Genomic DNA, 20,088 nt, shown 5'->3' on the forward strand with positions numbered 1-20,088 from the left:
AGTCAGAGCAGCACCAAGGGAAGACAGAACAAGTTGATCGGGACCCTTCTCAGGACCCTTTGAAGAACTCGGGGCATCTTCTGATCGGGGGGATTCCACTATCCTCTGTCCACGAGTCTTTAGCTCGGATTCGGAAACAGGTTGGGGAGGAGAAACAATGGCCCGATCCACCACGATATTGTCAGGATCCAGAGGAGAAAGATCCAGGTCTGGAGCAATAACCCCGACCTGTTCCTTGAAGATCCTCCATGCCTCCTCGGCTCCTTCAGCAATGGAGTCCTCCAGATCCAAATAGGCCTCCCGACATCCCGCTAACTCCTTCTTCACGTCCACGTTATCCCCAAATAGACTTATATAACTCTGCTCCGCCTTCTCCTTCAGGCCCTCCGTCGTGACACGCTGGCCCAGCAACTTCTTCTCCCTCTCCCGGAGACGATTCCACTCCTCCTTTAACTCAGCGACCTCCACCTTCAACCGCTTTTCCTCTTCCTGATATAAGAAAATTCTCCCCTATAACTTCTCAACATTTAGGAATGAACCCAAAGAGCTGAGGGGAGTCTTTTCAAAAATATCTAGAAGTTTGGTGCACACTCCAGCCGCCCGGACACTCCCCTGGACCAGAACATTGAGGTGGTTTCGAACGGAAGCATCATCCATACTTATACGAGTATAGGGGTAGATATGATTCCGAATGAACTGAGGCCCGTTGAACTTGGCCTCACCCTCAAACGAAGAGCCAGACTCAGAAGTCTTACGCTTCTTCTTCTCTAGCTCAGGGGAAGGACGGGGCGGAGGAGAAGCTGAGGAGGATACGGTAATAGGTCAGAAAGAGGTCCCCAAGTCGAAAGGAGGAAGAAGAGGGGGAGAGGGAGGAGGAGGAAGAGGGCCAGAAGCCCTGGCGGCACCAACCCTGGCACAAGACCTCGACTTAGCGTCCTGAACCTTCTGATAGGAAGAGCTGGAATTCTTATTTGCCATTTCTACAAAAAACCAGCATGCAATAAAAGAATCAGCATACAAGTCGGAACAAACAACTCGGACGTTAATCAGGTCAGAAAACAGTAATAAAACGAACAAAAAATATAAAGCTACCTATTTGGGCCTGCACAAAGGTCGGAGACCCCTGGAGGAACTTTTTCGTATCAAGATATGGGGCTCTCCCCCACACTTCTCGGAAAACCCTCACAATGGCCGCCTCCACCTCATCCAGGGTATCCAAACTATATTTTTCCACCGGAGAGGCCTCCAACCAGTACAGGGGAAAGCGAGGAGATAAAGTTTGATCCAGGAAAAAGGGGTGGTGACCCTCTACAGCTCGAACTTTAAAAAAGAATTTTTTGAAATCATGAAAGGATTCATCAAAGAGAGTAAAAACTCTCCGGCCTTGTATAGCCCGGAAAGACACCTACTGCTGCTTGTTATTTTTCCCACTGAAGGGCTTAGTCATATGAAAGAGGAAAAATAAAATCTTCAAGGAAGTCAAAAAATCTAGTGCATGACTGATAAATTGATAAATTTTCAGAAAACTCTAAGAGTTGGGGTGAAGCTGGGTAGGGACGACACGACAATGAGATAAAACGGCTATCTCGAAGTCGAAAAAAGAAAGAAAAGCACCCAAACGGGTGAACAGGATTTCATACATAAAGAAAAAAATGAGGATCTGCGTCAGATGCTCTCCCAAAATAAACCCGGTCTTTTGGACCCGGGATAACCAGTTCGTAGTTTGGCTCATCCTCATCAAGAACACAGATTCTGTGATGAGTACGAAAATCAGTAAGATAATCGGTATCTACCAGAGGGCTCTCCCCTAGAACAATGCTATCAACCCATGGTGAAAGAGACTTTAGGGTAGACATCTTTTTAAAAAAGGGAGTGACGAATCCTACAAAGCAAAAGAAAAAGAGTCAAAATAGGGTCTCTAAGGGTCTGAGGCAAGTTTTTCAAACCAGCAGAAATCGCTAGAACTATAGCCAACACTCCTTCAAACAAAGACATGCAAGTAAAAAGCACTCTGTAAAGGAAGAGCAAGGAAAATAAACTGGCCTTTTTGTCATGCAGAAGGCAGATGCAACAGCACTCAAAATAAAAGGAGTTTTCTTCTTTCAGTAAAGGGTGCAAGTAAGAAATTTTTCAAAAACGAAACAAAGAAAGAGAGGAATAGTATTTATAAGCACGTTAGGGGCACGATGGTAAAATGACAGTCATTTAAGAGATGCACCGTTACCAATGTAACTGCTCCCCGCGTGTAAATGCTAAAATCCCTGAAAAGACGCGACGTTTGATTAGACACGACAGTTGAGGACTTCAAATCACGTCGGTTCCTGAAAAATCACGTCGATTCCTTACCACGTCGGCTACAACCCCGAGCTGAATACTCGAGCCCAACTCACGAAAAAGTTTGGACTCGAGTAGGGACACTGTTCATACCCTGGCCCAACACTAAGGCCCAGGACCAAATAAGATAAAGAAGCCTAATCCATAGACTGGCCTCCCCTCGCATCCAACCTGCATTCAAGAGGTCAGACTCGACAAAAGCTCCACCACAAGGAAGTTGGGAACATAGATTGGCTGGCAGATAATACCTATTTGAAAGGTAACTTCCCCTAAAATCTCTTAACCCACTTCTATGAGTCAAATTTCAACTCCCCTAAGATAAAGGGACGGTTATCCACCTTGAAAGGTGGAACCACTCCAACAGTGGTTATGGGTTCACCACTATAAATACACTGACACTCCTCAGGTATCTCTAAGTTTCCATACTCTCAAAACTTGCTCAGACCCTTGCTTACTTAGGTATCGGAGTGTCTTTGCAGGTACCACCCCCCGTTCCTTCACACACACAAGTCGGACAGAGGCCCCTAGACGGGAACCAGGACAAAGGGCCTCCCTCTTCAAACGATCGGGCCAACCTTACAAGTCCAACCCACTAATCTCTGGTTACCTGTCGTAACAAATTCTATTTGATATCTTTACACTAAAATACACCATGAGTAGGCTACTAATACTAAATAAAATAATATATATATATATATATATATATATATATATATATATATATTGAAGACCATTTATATTATGAAAACCATTTATAAACTCAACAAATTCAAAGCATCAATATATAATATTATTAATCTATTAATAATACATATTCTCATAAGGTACAGATCTATGAAGATTTATAAATATAAGAATAATGTGGATTAACTAAAATTTTATGCATATTAAAATTTAATTAAATGTTACATTTATTTTACTCAAAATATTATTCATAGATTAATAATATTATTGATGTTTTGAGTTTGCTGAGTTTATAAATGGTCTCCATAATATATATATATATATATATATATATATATATATATATATATATATATATGTTTTATTTCATTTAGTATTAGACTATTAGTAGCCTACCATAGTGTATTTTAGTGCCAATATATCAAATAGAATTATTAATTTAGTTTAAAGAGATAAAAAAATTAAATTTGTTATTACTTAAAAATTTTACTATATATCAAATAATGTGTTCATTAGTTTTTATTTTATTGTGAAAATTATTTAGATCATCATACTAATAGTATATCATAGGATTATTAAACCGAATTTTAATATTTATTATTTATATATATTTAAACATTATATTTGAGAATTATTCATAATAAATGATATTTTTAAATTTGAATAATTTATTAATTAATTTGTACTTATTATATCATATATTCAATAATTTATTAAAAAAAGAATATTAATATAATGAATAAAAAATTTAAAAAATATTATTTAAAGAATAGGGATAAATAAACTCATAACCAAATTAAATTTAAAGACAATTAGGCTCCTGTCTATTTTTGAACCTGATACGTCAGCATTTTCCGTTCAGAATTGACGAAAAAACACCCACAAGGACCGCGTTGGGTCACGAAAGTAAAGGACAGGGACCGAAGTGGGTCGTTTTTATGGTGAGGGGTCGCGTTGTCATTTTGAAAAATGGACAGGGACTGGATTGATAGTTCACTCGAATTGTAACTCCAATTTGGCCAAATATTTGGGATGCATTGAAAAAGATGCACACTATTTGGAATAGAGGGGGGAGAGTTGCTCCTGAATCAAAGAAAATCATCGGTCAATGCATGACTGAAAGGAATCGGATATGGTATTGCTAAAAATAAAAGGGATATTCCTGCTTTCAAAATATTATCAGCATATATTTCTTGTTTAGTAAAATTTAAAAGTACTGATGTAATTTTGTTTTTAAAGTTGATTTAGATTTTGACTTTTGAAAGTGTTAGTACTAAAAATAAAATTTTTCGATTAAAGGATATTTCGACTGCCAAATTGTTTTGACTACAGAAGTAGAGATGGGTAAGCCAAAGTCAATCGAAGAAAGAAAGGGTAAAAGACGTTGAATTCGAAAAGTAGTTATTGTCTTTCCTTGAACATCAAGACTTGTTATTCGACCTTCAAGTTGAGTGGATAACATTAGTCCAAAATTTGAGAATCAAACTAAAGAAAACATGGGACTTGAAGACCAAAGAAGATTGGGTGTAAAAACTTGAGAATTAATGTTCTTTATGGTCAAGGCAAGATTATGGCCTGAGAAAAAGGAGGGAGTAAGATCATGGACAACATGATCTATGTAAGTCTATCTTCATAGTCTATAAATAGGAAAAACTCAGAAGAGTTCTGGAACTTCAATAAAAAATACTACATCACACAAAACTCTAAAAAAATTCTCTGTCCAAATGATGCAACGGAAGATCATGGAATGCATGTGTATGTGAGTGTATGAAGTCCACCTTCATTTTATTTTCTTTTTCTTTTTTTTTATTTCATTTCATTTCTTTGCTTTAACTACTTCATTGTTATTTTGCTTTCTTTCAATTTCAATTTTATTCTTTTATTTATTTAAAGCTTTTATTTATTTTGTGTACTTCTTTTTATTTGCTACAATTTATCACCAGTATTCCAATGCATTTTGTTTCGATATAAATGCTAAGTAATTTTTGGGTCGACCCCACTCTTTTTTAGAGGAGTTGTATGTTCTCCTCGAACTGAGATCTTAATACAAGCTTGATTCCACACCCTGTCAAAATTTACCAAAAATCAAGTAAAACAAATTGGCACGCCCGATGGGACACTGCATTAAGTAACGTGTCAAATTTGCATGCGATTATGCAGTGGCAAATTAATGATGTCTCATAAAGCCTCTACTTCGACGGATACGTCGAATAATTACATTAATGAAAATACAAGAGGCCCAGAGATAGAAGCTGGTCCATCAGGTTGAACGACGAACCCTATTATCACAGAGAAAATTCCTCGACTGTGCCCGCTACTTACCCCTATATGGGCTGTCTCCAAATTACTCTCTACCATTGAAGAATCCCAATATGAAATATATAGGAGGTACAACCACTACAAAGAACAACCCTTTGTATAATCCTACACCTCCTCTAGGATATCCTTCAATGGGTATGCCAGCCGATTATAACCCTAATATGAAAAATTACAATACTTTTCAGTACTTGATGAATAATCTCCCATATCTAGGGTTAGTACCCATGTCCTTACAATCTAATGTAATGGTGCCAAATGTTGTTTCGACATAAGTCACAAGGGAAAACCTAGTAAGGTTGCCAGTTAGTGGAGGCTGTGTCTTCAGAGATGTCAAGACAAGTTTCTATCAAAATAACGTCTCCTGATACAGTTAAATTTTTGGCTGTGTTTAGACAACAAATTGAGGACAGCTATCATGATTTGGTCAATATGCTTATACAGTAGATGGATACAGTTTTAAATCCTATAATAAAAAACAATAATGCCAAGATAGAGTAGATAGCTTAACGTATCGATGATAATGCAGAAGTAGTTAATCGATCGTTTATACCACCGATAGGTGGAGTGCAGGTTAATAATCCTCTCTTAATGTTAAACAAAGGAGATGATCCAAATAGAATTTTAAATGAGGCAAGACCAAACAATGTTGTTCAAACTTATGGTCAGAATATAACCTAAGCTATCGAACAGATTTTGATTCGAGCAGGGTTAAATATATGGGTGACAAATCAACCTTATTTTATATTCTCTTTTCTAGATTATGTTTTGTAAGTTGAGCTTTCCAAGCGAGTCAAAACTCCTAAATTCCTTACCAAGTTTGCAGGAGAGAGTGGAGAATCGACAATCGAGTATATAGCTCGATATATAGTCAAAATCGTGAATCAACTGGCAATAAATATTTGAAAATAAGATATTTTTCCTCTTTTCTGACAAAGAATGCATTCACATGATTTTCAGACCTACAACCTAACTCAATCCAGAATTGGGTTCAATTAGAAAATTTTTTTCATAATCAATTCTTTAAAGATGAAATGAAAGTAACTTTGTCTGATTTATTCACAGTGAAAAGGAAAAAATTTGAGTCGATCAATAACTATTTGATATGATTCAAGAATATGAGAAACAAATGTTTTACTCTTATTCCTGAACCTGAAATAGGCAAAATGGCTATTAATGGTCTTGACTTTAATATTAGAAAGAAATTAGTAAACCAACAATTCCTCGACTTGACTCAGTTAGCTGATAAAGTTAAAAAAATTGAAAAGTTGAATATAGAAAAAGAAAAACTTGAGTCGAGAAAAAGGAAATCTTTCTTTAATAAAAAGTTAAATTATGTCGGCTGTTTGAGTGAAGAAGAGTTGAACAATAAGTCTGTCTATGCTGCAGAAATAAAAGATGGATCCTATATGTTTGTCGATCTCTTAATCCAGCAAAAGACAAAACTACTTTGTCAGGAGGAAGAAGTTATTCTTTTAATTTGACAAAAAGCTGAACAAATCTTCGATATGTTATTAAAAGACAAACAACTTGTACTCTCTAAAAGAAAAAGAATGCTATCTGTTTCTGAAATTAGGAATAAAAAGTCTTGTGAATTTCTTTAAGCATTTGGTCATTATACTAATAATTGTATCCATTTCAGGGACATAATACAGAAGGCTATTGAAGATGGTCGACTAAAGTTCGTAGAGAAACTTGAGATGAAAATGGACTTTGATTCTTTTCAGGTCACGTCGAACTTTGTAGAAACAGAAGAATTGACTTTCTCAATCAACATAGCCTCTGTCAAGCCTACAAGAAAAAATGATCAGCTCGATATGTTTAAAACAGAAAGGCCCATTTATCCAAAGGCAAGAAATGACGTATTGGATTTTTTTTGCTAAGGCAAAGAGAAGAGAAAGGAAATATTGCTATTTGTCCTTGATGCAGTGCTTTATTCGACACCTCAACTGCTAAGGCTATTGACTCATACTAAAAGAGTCAAGAATGCGTTTCTCAAGAGGAACTAAGGCAAGCTCCACTGAAACAAAAAAGTAAGGGTCAAGACCTTGCAAATATCCCTGTAAGGCAGCAGATGCGTACAGTGTCACGGTCGATCAGAAACTTTATGGGGTGTTATGTCGAACTAGAGTTCCACCAGCCAATGTGTTGAACGATAAACAGGTGTAGAACAATGCTCCAAACTATTCAAAAAATTATAACTTTAACGTTACCAAAAGAGGTTGGGAAATTGGACTGGAAGCTAGAAAAGAAGCGCTTTTCGACGTAGGGTCAGCAGAAGATGTGGTGGTTGAAGTAGATCTTGACAAAACTTGTAAAGAGATGTTTTGATAGGAAAACAATAACAAAGATGCCAACAACAGTGTTACAAATGAAGTTTTCCTATAAATAGATAGTGTGTCAATTGTAAAATATAATGGTTAAAACTTTACTCATATATATAAAATACATTTAGGCTGCATTTATTTTTAGATACAGGACACTGAGATAAAAACACAGAAATATAAAATTATGTTTGTTAGAGGAGATATGGATAGAGACAATGTGTCCAGGGACATTAAATTAGTATATTTTGTGTCTATCCTGACAGAAAGAACACAGAGATACTAACAAGGGACATAACTTATTTTTCATTTTTTCTATCGTTATTCTTGTTAATTTTTTAAAATTATATTTTTTATTATTATATTTTTCGTTTTAAATTTTTTGAATAAAAAAAAGAATAAATTGGACATTCATAATTTGTTTTAATTTATCACCAAACAGGATACAAAAACACAAAATTTTGTGTCTCTGTTTTTTATGTCTTATTCTCAGTGTCTTATCTTATCCTGGTCTTAGAGACAAACACGGCCTTATTAATCTATTCTTTCCATTTCCTTCTAGGGACACAAACGATTTACAAGTTGCCTGTTACAAATATGTTCTTGCCTGTGTTGTTTTAATTTCATTTTTTCTATTCAATTTTCCTATAATGTTTGAATCTTTGTCCAGGTCAATTCTGTGATTTTCTTTATGTCTGCAAAAAACAAACACATTCTTAATACTTTGAAATCCTATAAAGATTAAGGTTTGTTCTAGATGAATCCATTCTTTTAATTTGCCAGATTTTGAAATTCTGTAAAGACAAAGAGAGTACTTGATAATATAATTTGATAGGATATTATCCTCTTTGACATATTTCTATTCATATTTATGTTGTATTTCACTTTTTTTTATGTATTTTTTTTTACAGGTATTCAAGAAAACATTAGATTTTAAAAGTGCCTATAGTATAAGGGGGAAAAAATCTTAAAATAAATATAAGCAATCTCATACCTATGAAAAAGAACCTCAAATCCAAGCTTCCACAGCTAATTAAGAATCAATAAACAACCTGTTGAAATACATTTTTAATGAAATGTGTTGAATATCGAAAGTTTATTTGATTTTGAATTTCTTAAAGTGGTAGGTTCCCCTTATGGGCTGGCAAAAACGACATGCTTAATGGAGGGACAAGAATGGCCACTGCAAAGTTGAACTGAAGGCGTTAGTTGGCCATATGGATTGTGGGCTACCCTGGACTTTTATGTCCCTCACTAATCGCAATTTCAATTTCAAAATTCAAATTAACAAACGAGGGAGGGTTATAAACTGATAAATTTAGTATTAAATGATAAGCTGTTCATTCAGTACTACAGGCTATAAACTGATATACATGCATGTGATTAAAAAAATTGAAAGTGCATTCTATACCAAACTTGCATTCCATTATCATTGTACTTGATGGGTGCTTAACCTAATCTGTATATTACTCTTAATGCTTGCTGTTAGATTTGTGGTTGAGTTAACATATATTACTCATGTGACGTCCAAATCACTTTAATTAAGATGCTATATTTTCCAATCAACTATATTAGATGACCCTAGAAAATGAAACCTAGACAGGAATTAAGAATTCTACAAATTCAAGTAGTTTTATATAATGTGTTTTCTATCTTGCTAGAAAGTGTTAGATTCTCACCCATGATTATTAATATATTTTTCAGATCACAACGAATTCCATTGAAAAACGAAGTCACTGCTTGCAAAATTCATGTTCTTCACTAGTTATTTAGATTAGGCTAGTTTTCTTTCTCTGTAAAAGGTGATTCACTTAGAGGATTTGACTTGAGAAATATGATTTTATTTTATTTATATTATTCCTCAAGAATGTTCACCCGTGTATTGTTCTGTCCCAGATATGTTATACATACAAGTTTTTTTGGCATATAAATTCATACAAGTTGGTCCAAACCTAACAAAACCAACTCTCAATTTAGATTGCGTGTAAACACGCACTTCCCAACTCTTGAATAGCGCAAAAATCATTATGACAAACGGTTCTTCTCCCTCAATCAAAACCGCAACACTCAAAATTCAAACAAGAATAAAAATCTCTCAAAATCCTCGCGAAAAGTGAAGGAAGTTTCGAAGCTGAACTAAAAAAGAATTATGAAAAAATGAAATAAGAAGATGAAGAAGAAGAAGCAGCAGCAGAAGATGAGAAGGAGAAAGATGAAGAGTTTTAAATTATGCAGAATTTATCAGTACAAATACACAGAAAACTTGTTAACATAATGCTGTTTTTTTATTATTCCTTTCTTTCTTTTAGTTGAATGAATATAAGTTCATCTTCTTCTAAGTAATTTTGCAGCATTATGTCTTTCTTCTTCTTCTTCTTTGTTTGATTTTTTTGTTTTTATTCTTGTTAAGAGAGTAAAATAAAAAGAAACTTGAGAGAGTAAAACAAGAAAGAAAAAATGAATAAGAAAAAGAAGAAGAAGATAGTGATGATGATAAAGAAAAAGAAGTAGCAGAAGATGAGGAAGAGGAAGAGTTTTGAATTATACAAAATTTATCAGTACAAATACATCGAAAATTCTTAACAATACACATAAATGTCTTAGTTTTTTACCGAAATTTGTTGCAAATATACAAAAATATTTTCTTTAATGCTGCATTTTTCTTCTTTTTTTTCTTATTTCTTTTTTTTTTCTTTTAGTTGAATGAATGGAGGTTCATCCTCTCCAAGTAATTTTATAGCATTATGTGTTTCTTCTTATTTTTTGTTTGATTTTTTTGTTTTTGTTCTTGTTAAGAGAGTAAAACAAAAAGAAATTTAGAAGGTAAAACAAAAAGAAAAAGATGAATAAGAAAAAAGAAAGAAGACGATGATGATAATGAAAAGGAAGAAGAAGTAGCAGAAGTTAAGGAGGAGGAAGAAAAATAATTTTGAATTATGTATAACTTATCAGTACAAATAGACCGAAAATTTTTAACAATACACATAAATATCTTAATTTTACACCGAAATTTGCTACAAATACACAAAAATATTTTCTTTAATGCAAAACTCTTACATTACATTCAATTCACGATAAACAATAATTTTCACAAATAAAAACAATATTATTCACCTACAGAATTATAAACTACTAACGAAAATCTTAACTAGAATCGAACCACAACTCAGCCACTTGATTGGATTCAAAACAATAATCCACTTCGCTTTGGTTCAATTGGTCATCTGAACTTAAATCATTTATTATCTTCAACAATGAGATAACTGTTTAAAACTGATTTCAGAGTTTGATTTCAAAAATGTAGAGAACGAAGAAAATCATAAAAAACAAAGAAAAAGAACATAGAGAACGAATAAAAAGAAACGCAGAGAACGTAGAGAAAACGTATATCGAAAACGCTAAGAAAAATTCGAAAATGAAAATAAAATCCTTTTAAAAAAGGCAGTTATATATACTCACGCTTTAATAGAAACGTTAGTTAGATAATGACGTGCGAGGTGAATTAAATTAAAAAAATTTGTATAAATTTATTTATGTAAATGACTTGTATGTGAAGAATATTTGTTTATATCGAGACTTAAGATTTTCTTTCTTGCTGCTTAACACTATGTTTGGAACAAAAGAAAATTAAAAGAAAGAAAATGGAGAGAATAAAAATAAATGAATGAAAAACTTAGTTTTTCTTTGATTGGATGTGAAAGAAAATTGGACGGAAAGGAAAAAAATTGACGTGGGATCTATGTTTAATTTTTCACTTCATCTATGCCAAAAAAACTGAAGAAAATTTATAAGTATAATATTATAAATTTATCCTTTGTTATATTAATATATTATAATTTTTATTTAATATAAATAAGAATATTAATGTAATTTTATTTAAATATGATTTTCTCTCTTCTTATTTTTTCTTCCATCCAAACAAAAGAAATTTTTTTATTTTTTTTCTTTTATTTTCTCTTCATCCAAACAAATACAAAAAGAAATTAATTTTTTCTTCTATTTTTTTTCTCTCATTTTTTTCACCCATTTTCTTTTTATCTATTTTCCATTTTGCATCAAAACAAAGTGTAAATGTTATTTGTGAACATGTCGATTTTGGTTTTTCTTTCATTAATGTCATTCGTCTTTTGAATCGATGACATGTATATGTTGATGATAAGAGAAATTTTATATAGACGCATATTGTTGTTATTATTATTATTATTAGTTATATTGTAGGGCTGCAAGTTAAGGAATATATAGTAATACTCTCATTAATAACTTGTTTTTTTTTTGGTGATTGAAATAAATTAAACAAAAAAAATAAAACAAATAAAACAAGGAACTGCTTAAATAGAGGGGCAGTCCTGTTTAAGACTACTCTTAAACTTCTCCCAAGGTGAAAGTCCACATGCGAAAGTTGTAACTTCATCGCCATCTTTGTCATAGTATCTGCCACCGTGTTTGCATCTCTCATAATCAAACGAAAGTCAACACGCCAATTCTAATGCATGATATCTCTTATTTTGAGCACCAATGGATCAATAAACTCAAAACCATCTTGAGTAACAAGATTAAATGCTTCCACACAATCCGTCTCACAAATAACATCTCGTTGACCCACATTCCAAGCTAAGAGATATCCTCTCCAAATAGCAAACAATTCTTCTTGAAGAATACTATTACTTTCAATCATTTTCAAACACCTTCTTTGCCAGCTCCCATTACAATCTCTAATAATACAAGCAAAACTAATACTATTATCCGAACCAAAATAACTAGCATCACAATTAATCTTAAAAGTATTAATGGATGAAAAATTCCATTAATTAGAATATTACAAAAAGTCACTAAGATAATAAAGACTTTTGTATATTTGAGATATACAAAATAAGTCAACGTAATGTGTTTATTGTCGATAGCACCATGACTTGATGAGTGTAATATTTTATTAGTGGGATTGTTATAATGACTTTCTTTTTTTTTATTTTACAAATATGATGTTTTCATTCTTCTCTTATTTGATTTGCAGATTTAAATTCTTTTTTCAATTTTTTTTTTTCATTTGACCTGTAAATCTATTTTTTTCTCCACTCATCATCAGTTTTTTATTTTTATTTTTCCCCTAAAATTATATATTTGCATTGATTTTTTTTGTTTGAATCTATTATTAGATTATAAAAATAGAATTATAAATTAGTTTTTTGTTCTGCAATTTGTTTTTTTTTCTAAAAAAAGTAATAAGATAGAAAAAAAAAGATAAAGGATAAATGATGAAGATGATAAAATAATACTATTTTTTTTAATATTGAGGATAAAATAGACTTTTTAAAATATTGTTTTATTTATTGTAATTATCAAGCATGTAATTACTTTTTGATAAAAAATTCAACTACAGTTAATTTTATATAAAATTAATAATTAAAAATTATTAACAATTAATTTTACATAAAATTAAATCCACTTAAATTTTCACCTTGATTCTTTATTATATTTTTGTGTATGTGTTTCTGTCTCTCCCCTGTTTTAACCTTTGAGCGAGGAACATTATCTAACCAAACAGAACCTATTTTTAATTGAACATTTTTTAATCAACAATGATCACGCCATATATATATACATATATATATGTGTGTGTGTGGCAACACGAGTAATTTTTATGCTTCCTTTTTTTTTTCCCTTTGATATGAGAACAATCAATAACTCTTCGTAGTTTATGCTTTATTTTGCTTTTGTATTTCCAATATTTAAAGAAGAGCACCAAAACAAAGTTTTTGCATCTCATCTCTTTGCATTATATTTGAGGAATACCCCTATAGAAACAATCGCAAATTCACATTGGACATTCTATTAAGCTAATTCAATATTTTGTGTATTTAGTTTTATTTCTTTTGTCCGTTACTTTATATTTTTTTTTTTGGGATGTTGCATGTGATTTTAGTACAATTATAGATAGTATTAAATGGAAAAGTAGGTTAAGATAAGAGTTAATTATTCAGTAAACTATTATTATTCACGACTTTAAAAGATAAAAATAAGATTTTAATTAAAAAATATGAACTAAATCAATCGCGTCAAATTTTTCATACGGTTATTTTGACAAAACTATCCAATTAATGACTCATTTTTTAGATAGTTTGGTTAAATTAATGCAATCTCTAATCTTTAATAGTATTGTATAAATTAAGTTAGTTAAATATTCTACATTATATGTATATGTAATTCAACAAAAATTGTTATTTTCAAAATTTAAAATCAAAACCTTTCGGTGATTATTGTTCAAATGCTAATGCATAAATTTTTCTTTAAAACTGAAGCCATTTCCTTAAAATTAATAAATTTTCAAAAAATTATTTTTTTATTATATTATACACACATAAAAATTAAAAAATCAGTTATATATATAAAATATATATTAACATGCTAAAATCACTGTTTCTTTGTATTTAATTATTTATATACATTTATAAGAAAAATACACTATGTATTTAATAAAATAGTATATATAGAAAACAAAGATACAATTAAGGCTATTGTTGTCTTTATCCATAAATGAGAGTTTCTTAGTAAGAAGAAGAAGAAGGAGAGAGAAAGGGTTGCGACTTGGAGGGTCAAAGGAGGAAAAGTATATATGTCTAATCTAGAAACCACCCACTTTCTCACTCCACAATCTCACCTTCCCTGTTTTTTCGTTTTTCAATTCAAACTCCAAAACTAAAAAGTCCTCTATTTTAGTATTTTGTTTTTTTCCCCTAATAAACAATAAAATAGAAAAAAACAAAAAAAGGAAGTTGCTTTTATATATAGTTTCGTTTCTCTTCGTCTTCTCAAAACTATCTCTCTCCGTGTTCATCTCGCGTTGCATTATAGTCAAGGCGAGGCGAGAAAACTCGAAGAGAATAGACTAGAGAATAGAATTAGAATTTCACGCATTGAAGAAGAAGAAGAAGAAGAAAAAGAAAAAGGAAAAGAAAAATACCCAGAGAGATAGATAAAGAGAAAAGTGAGAATACAGAGAAAGCAAAAAGCCCAAGCTACCCCTTTGATCGGTTTCGGAGAAAGGGGGAACTTGGTTTCTTTTGTGAATCGTCTTCTGGCTTCTCTCTATCATTTTTATCTTTCTGGGCTTCACTTTTTTGTCTTAATCAAATCCTCTTCTCTCTGTGTTCTTTTGAATAATACTCATTTATTCGTGGTGGGAATATAAACAAAAGAAGGAAAGAAAGAAAGAAAGAATAGAATATTGAAGTGGTGCTCACAACATCGTAATCATCATTAACAACGCCAGAGGAAACAAAAAAGCTACATAGCAAGTACAAGGATGAAAATGTCGCTTTACATTGGTCGCGAGGCTTCCAAGGTAGGTTGGTTGGTTTGGTGTTCTCAATGCTTATTGTAGCATGTTCTTATTGTTATGTTATCATGTTTTATTATTGATTATGGATAAAAAAATGAAAGTAATGAGTGTTGTTTTTGAATGTATGAATAATGTGTAGCTATGGAAGAGAGCTTCTGCGGAGGCAGTTACAGAGGGAATCCTCCTTGCCGATAATTGGAAGTACCTTCTCGCTGGTATTTTCTGTCAGGTATCATGAATTATGAAAATATGAAATACATCTTTTTTAAGGAAAAAAGAAAAATAAAATTTAATTTGTGAGAGTAGTTATCGCATGTGGTTGTGGAGAGTCTGGCAACGTTCCTTGAACGCTAAAAAACGTGTTTTTTTTTTTGTTTGTGTGAGTGAACTTTTTTTTTTCTTTTTCAATTGGTGTGCTTACTTTAATAACCAAGTCATTTACGGTTATTGTAGAAATCGTAATTGCCTTAAATTTGAATAACAGAAACCTCTCTTCATAATTGTGTTCCCTCGCATTTGAAATGCTCATCATTGGCACACAACTAATGTACTCCAATAATTTTATTATTACTTTCTTCTTAAAATTTAATGGAATTCATTCGCTAAAGTTGCTTTAAGAATCTGTCAAGCTGTTTTGAATTTCTCTTTTAATAAAAATAAGAAAGAATCTAATTTAAATGCGCAATTACTTTCTTTTAATACTTGATGTCTAAAACTAAATATGTATTGAGCTTTTTTATTTTTATTTTACACAGTACCTTCATGGTTTGGCTGCACATGGAGTTCATTATTTACATAGACCCGGTCCTACATTACAGGATACTGGATTCTTCCTTCTTCCGGTTTGTAGTACTCTCTCTCTCTCTCTCTCTCTCTCTCTATATATATATATATATATGCATACTGAATATTCCATTCTAGTTGGAATTCTTTTTGAACTTTAATTTGGTGTTGCTGATGTCACAGGAACTTGGCCTCGAGAGAGCTTATGTTAGTGAAACGTTGTTTACCTTTATCTTCGTATCTTTTATCTTGGTAAGTCTTCTCTCTATCAACACAAATAGTTTACATTCAAAACTAATTAGTGTTTGTTTTTTAAAATAGAAAACATTCCTTTTATTTCAAATTCAATGCCATTTTCACTATTCTTTATTAGGTATATTAAAAGATAAAGGTATTTAAATGTAAGAGTAAAATATTATTTTAGTCTCTAATGTTTGAGTTAAATTTTCATATATTTTATTTCGTCCAATTTTAATTTCTCAGTCAAAATTAAAACACAGAAATGAGTTTTTTTTCTTTCTTTTCTTCCAATTTTTTTTTTTTAAATGTGGTTTATGCTTCTGCAGTGGACATTTCACCCATTCATATTCAAGAACAAAAAGATCTACACAGTTCTACTATGGTGCAGGGTTCTAGCTTACTTAGTTGTAAGTGTTTTCCTTCTCATTTGTTTAATGAAGCATTTTGCCTAACATTATTACTTTTATTTTTACAACGATAAAAAGATGAGTGCTTAGATTCAATGATGACAGATAATTTCATTATTGTGTTCAACATAAAAATGCAGTCCTTAACCAACAATAATTGTAACGTCTATTATTAAAGCAATGCCATGATTTGACAAACAAGTTATACTTCCATGCATTTGTCTAATAGCTTTAGAATAGAAATGTGAAGAGACTTCTGTGGTCCCTTTATTTGATTTGTTCTTTTCCCTGTTAAGTTGTGCAAGTTATGTTTAATGCTTAATATAGTGCAACTAAGCCTTATCCGACTGGATGGGGTCGAAAATTAAGTTTAATGCTTAATATTTTGAGTATTTTAAGAATCAAAATCAAAATGAAGTGTATTCAAGAACTTGCAAGAGAGTAAATTTGTTTTGCTCCTCTGTAATTCTTTACTGCAGGTTTGTCAAGCTCTTCGCGTAGTGACATTTTACTCTACACAGCTTCCTGGTCCAAATTACCATTGCCGCGAGGTATATCCAAATCACTATTAAAAGTTTGTCAGTTTTTTTTTTATGCGTATGAGTTCATTCTTTCTTAAACAATCTTTTAAATTTAAGAGTTTTTCTATTATGATACAGGGATCTCCTTCTGCTAGGCTACCTCCTCCAAAAGATGCAATAGAAATCATAACAATTAATTGTTAGTATAGTATTATTGCATTGAATTTGTTTAGCTTTAATGCCATCTCGCGATTGTTTTGATTTGGTTCTGATTTGATTTTGTCATCGCGCAGTTCCTGATGGTTTGGTACATGGCTGTGGAGACTTGATATTTTCATCACACATGATCTTCACTCTTGTCTCGGTTATCACATATTACAGATATGGCACAAACAGGTACAACAAATTTCTATCAGATTGTGTTGTGTTATGTTATAAGTTTTGAATGATGACTTAATTGTGATTTTTGGGAACCTCCACAGGTTTATTAAGCAGCTAGCGTGGGTTCTTGCGGTAATCCAGAGTCTTTTGATCATTGCATCGCGCAAACATTACTCGGTCGATGTAGTTGTTGCCTGGTGAGGAGCCTTTTTCGACTTCTACCTGAACTGATTCTGATCCATGTCCTTCTTGTTAGTTAATGCTTTCTTGATTCCTTGCAGGTACACGGTTAATTTGGTTGTATTTTTTGTTGAGAAGAAATTGCCAGGTTAGTGCATTTGTACATAATAATTGTTAAAATAGTACATGTTTGTTTGAACACTTACATTTTGGTAATCTATGTTCATTCATTTGTTTGTACATTATAAATAAAAAAAATATTGTGAAATCTGTAAAGTAGTTGGAATAAGTAGAGAAAAAAATTGTGCTGTCTCTGGACACAAATATAGATACGGCGAGATATAAATCTATAAGGTAGCTAAAATAAATAGAGAGATAAAAAAAATTATGGTGTCTCTTGATACAAATATAAAAATAGCGAGATAGAAATATATAAGGTAGTTGAATTAAGTACATAGACAAAAAATTTTGTCCTGGCAAAAAGTGAGAACAGTATAGATGAAAATTTTTGTACTGTCAGCGTCTCATTATCTTCGTATTTGTGTTCTAATTACAAGATGTCTTACTCTCAAAACAAAATGAATTTAGTGTTGGTCCTGACCAAGTTATTATTATTATTGTTGCAGAATTGCCAGATAGAATGGCCATGACCATGCTACCATTGAGCACCAAAGACAAAGATAGCTGGTCAAAAGAAGAGAGCCACAAGTTGAGCATGAGTGCTCTAGTAGACCCTTCATCAGATAGGGTAAGAATTAAGATGAAAGAATAATACTAACCAATCTGCTTTCTTGTTTATGATCGCGACATAATGCGCTTGTTTCTCTTTCTCTCTTGGCTTTCTTCAGAATCAGAGGCTTAGATCTCCGGCAAACGGCAAGACCACCATGGAAGACGGCAATGCACTCCTCATTGCTGATTCTCAATGACCAAAGAGGTTGATCGTTGTTGGAAAAGCCACAACGTTCGGTTAGATTTTTGGTTAAAATTTGTGGAGTTGTTAAGTAGAGCCTTGGTTTTGTGTAAGCTTTTTCATTGTAATTAGAATGCGTTTAATTTGTTGCCATGTTGAAGCCCCCGATTCATTCATTTCTTTTATGAAATTTGTAAAGCTTCAACAGGGGCCACAGAAATTTTTTCTTGTCCATATTTTTGCCTCCATTTTATTATGTGCATAATGTGTTCCCACTAATCTTTTTTACTTAAACCATAATTGTGTTAGATGGTGATTGTGGGATGAAATAATAACGAGAATCACATGCAACGGCAATAATTGAATTCAAGACTAGGACAATTGAGAGAATTTGTTACTCTTAGCACAAGCATTTTATGAAGTTGAAGAGTGGTGAGAAAAGGTCATAATATAATGTTGAGTTTAGTAATTACCAAATAATAATGAAGACTTGAATAGTTTGTAAAACTGAAGTGAAGAACGTGTGCAATTTTTTCCTTTTTGCCCCCCAACCATTGAGGGTAAAAGTTAAGTTTATGTAGTTTTAACAATGCTAATCAATTCTTGATTTCGAGATTTTTAATTAATGTAATGTAAACTAAATGTTATCAGGTTTAAAAATAGAGAAAAACCAACCATTTCCTTAAACAAAGAAACTAAAGTTGTACACATAAAAAATAAGTTTTGTGTGGTAAAAATATTAAAATTCTAATTTTTTATTAATCTTTTAATGAAAATTTTAAATTATCCCACCTTTTTAAAAGAGACGGTGATAAAATTGAAGTTGAAAATAAATGGTTAGGATAATTTAAAAATTTTATTGAAAATCTAATAAAAAATTAAGATTTATGTATTTTTATTACGCAGGAATCTATTTTGATGAATACTTTTATCGTAAAATTCATAGGCACATATGGCTATTTTTTCAAAAATAAATTACATAAATTTTTGATAAGTTTGGATAGCCACACGCTTTGTTACCATCAATATTATAAAATTTATCCTTAATCGTTTTTTATTAAGAAATGATGTATTCTTTATTAATAAATAAATGTTAACTATATTTATTATATTTTAAATCAATAATTTATATTTAAAATTTAAAAAATTTAGAATGTTTTATTTTTGTTTTTTTTTTTTCTTTTACTTTAATAGCAAGAAGCATTGCACTCCTTAATTTTGTTAAATGCATTAACATTCGTCATAATAATACTTCTGAATTCTATTAAAATCATTATAACTAGTGTCGTTGCTTATTTCCATTTTGAAAAACGTTGCACTGTCTTACGAACTTTGTATTTTAGTATAGAAGGCATTTAAAAATATATCACCTTAATACTAATGTCTTAGGAAGTTTGTGTGCTAAATCTCAACTAAATTGAAAATAAAAAAACGTGCATACAAAAATTTAATAATTAAATTAATTATTATATATTTTTGTATAAATATATGTGATGTATTTTATTTTAAATGTGTATTCAAGGTTTTTGTTTTCTCGAAGTTATGCAATGTAACTATAACTAATTGTGTCTGCAGAAAGATCAAAATGAAATAGATCAAATTATTGTTTTCAGAATCTTCATAATTAAATATGAATTTTAGATTTTCACATTATCTCTTTTTAGTTTTG

The 20,088-nt window shown here is 31.6% G+C and overlaps 1 protein-coding gene across 1 annotated transcript; it reads left to right on the forward strand.

Moving 5' to 3' along the window:
- Positions 1-14,455: 14,455 nt before the first annotated feature.
- LOC130976862 (phosphatidylinositol:ceramide inositolphosphotransferase 1-like) lies at positions 14,456-18,653 on the forward strand. The gene is made up of 12 exons (XM_057901801.1): positions 14,456-14,997; positions 15,134-15,223; positions 15,750-15,836; positions 15,961-16,029; positions 16,344-16,424; positions 16,904-16,975; positions 17,084-17,144; positions 17,239-17,341; positions 17,428-17,523; positions 17,608-17,654; positions 18,133-18,254; positions 18,355-18,653. Exons 1-12 carry the CDS (start codon positions 14,959-14,961, stop codon positions 18,433-18,435), a joined length of 948 nt encoding a protein of 315 aa, XP_057757784.1. The 5' UTR covers positions 14,456-14,958; the 3' UTR covers positions 18,436-18,653.
- The last annotated feature ends 1,435 nt before the right edge of the window (positions 18,654-20,088 follow it).

The sequence above is a fragment of the Arachis stenosperma genome, chromosome 4, assembly GCF_014773155.1.
Source record: "Arachis stenosperma cultivar V10309 chromosome 4, arast.V10309.gnm1.PFL2, whole genome shotgun sequence".
NCBI lineage: Eukaryota > Viridiplantae > Streptophyta > Magnoliopsida > Fabales > Fabaceae > Arachis > Arachis stenosperma.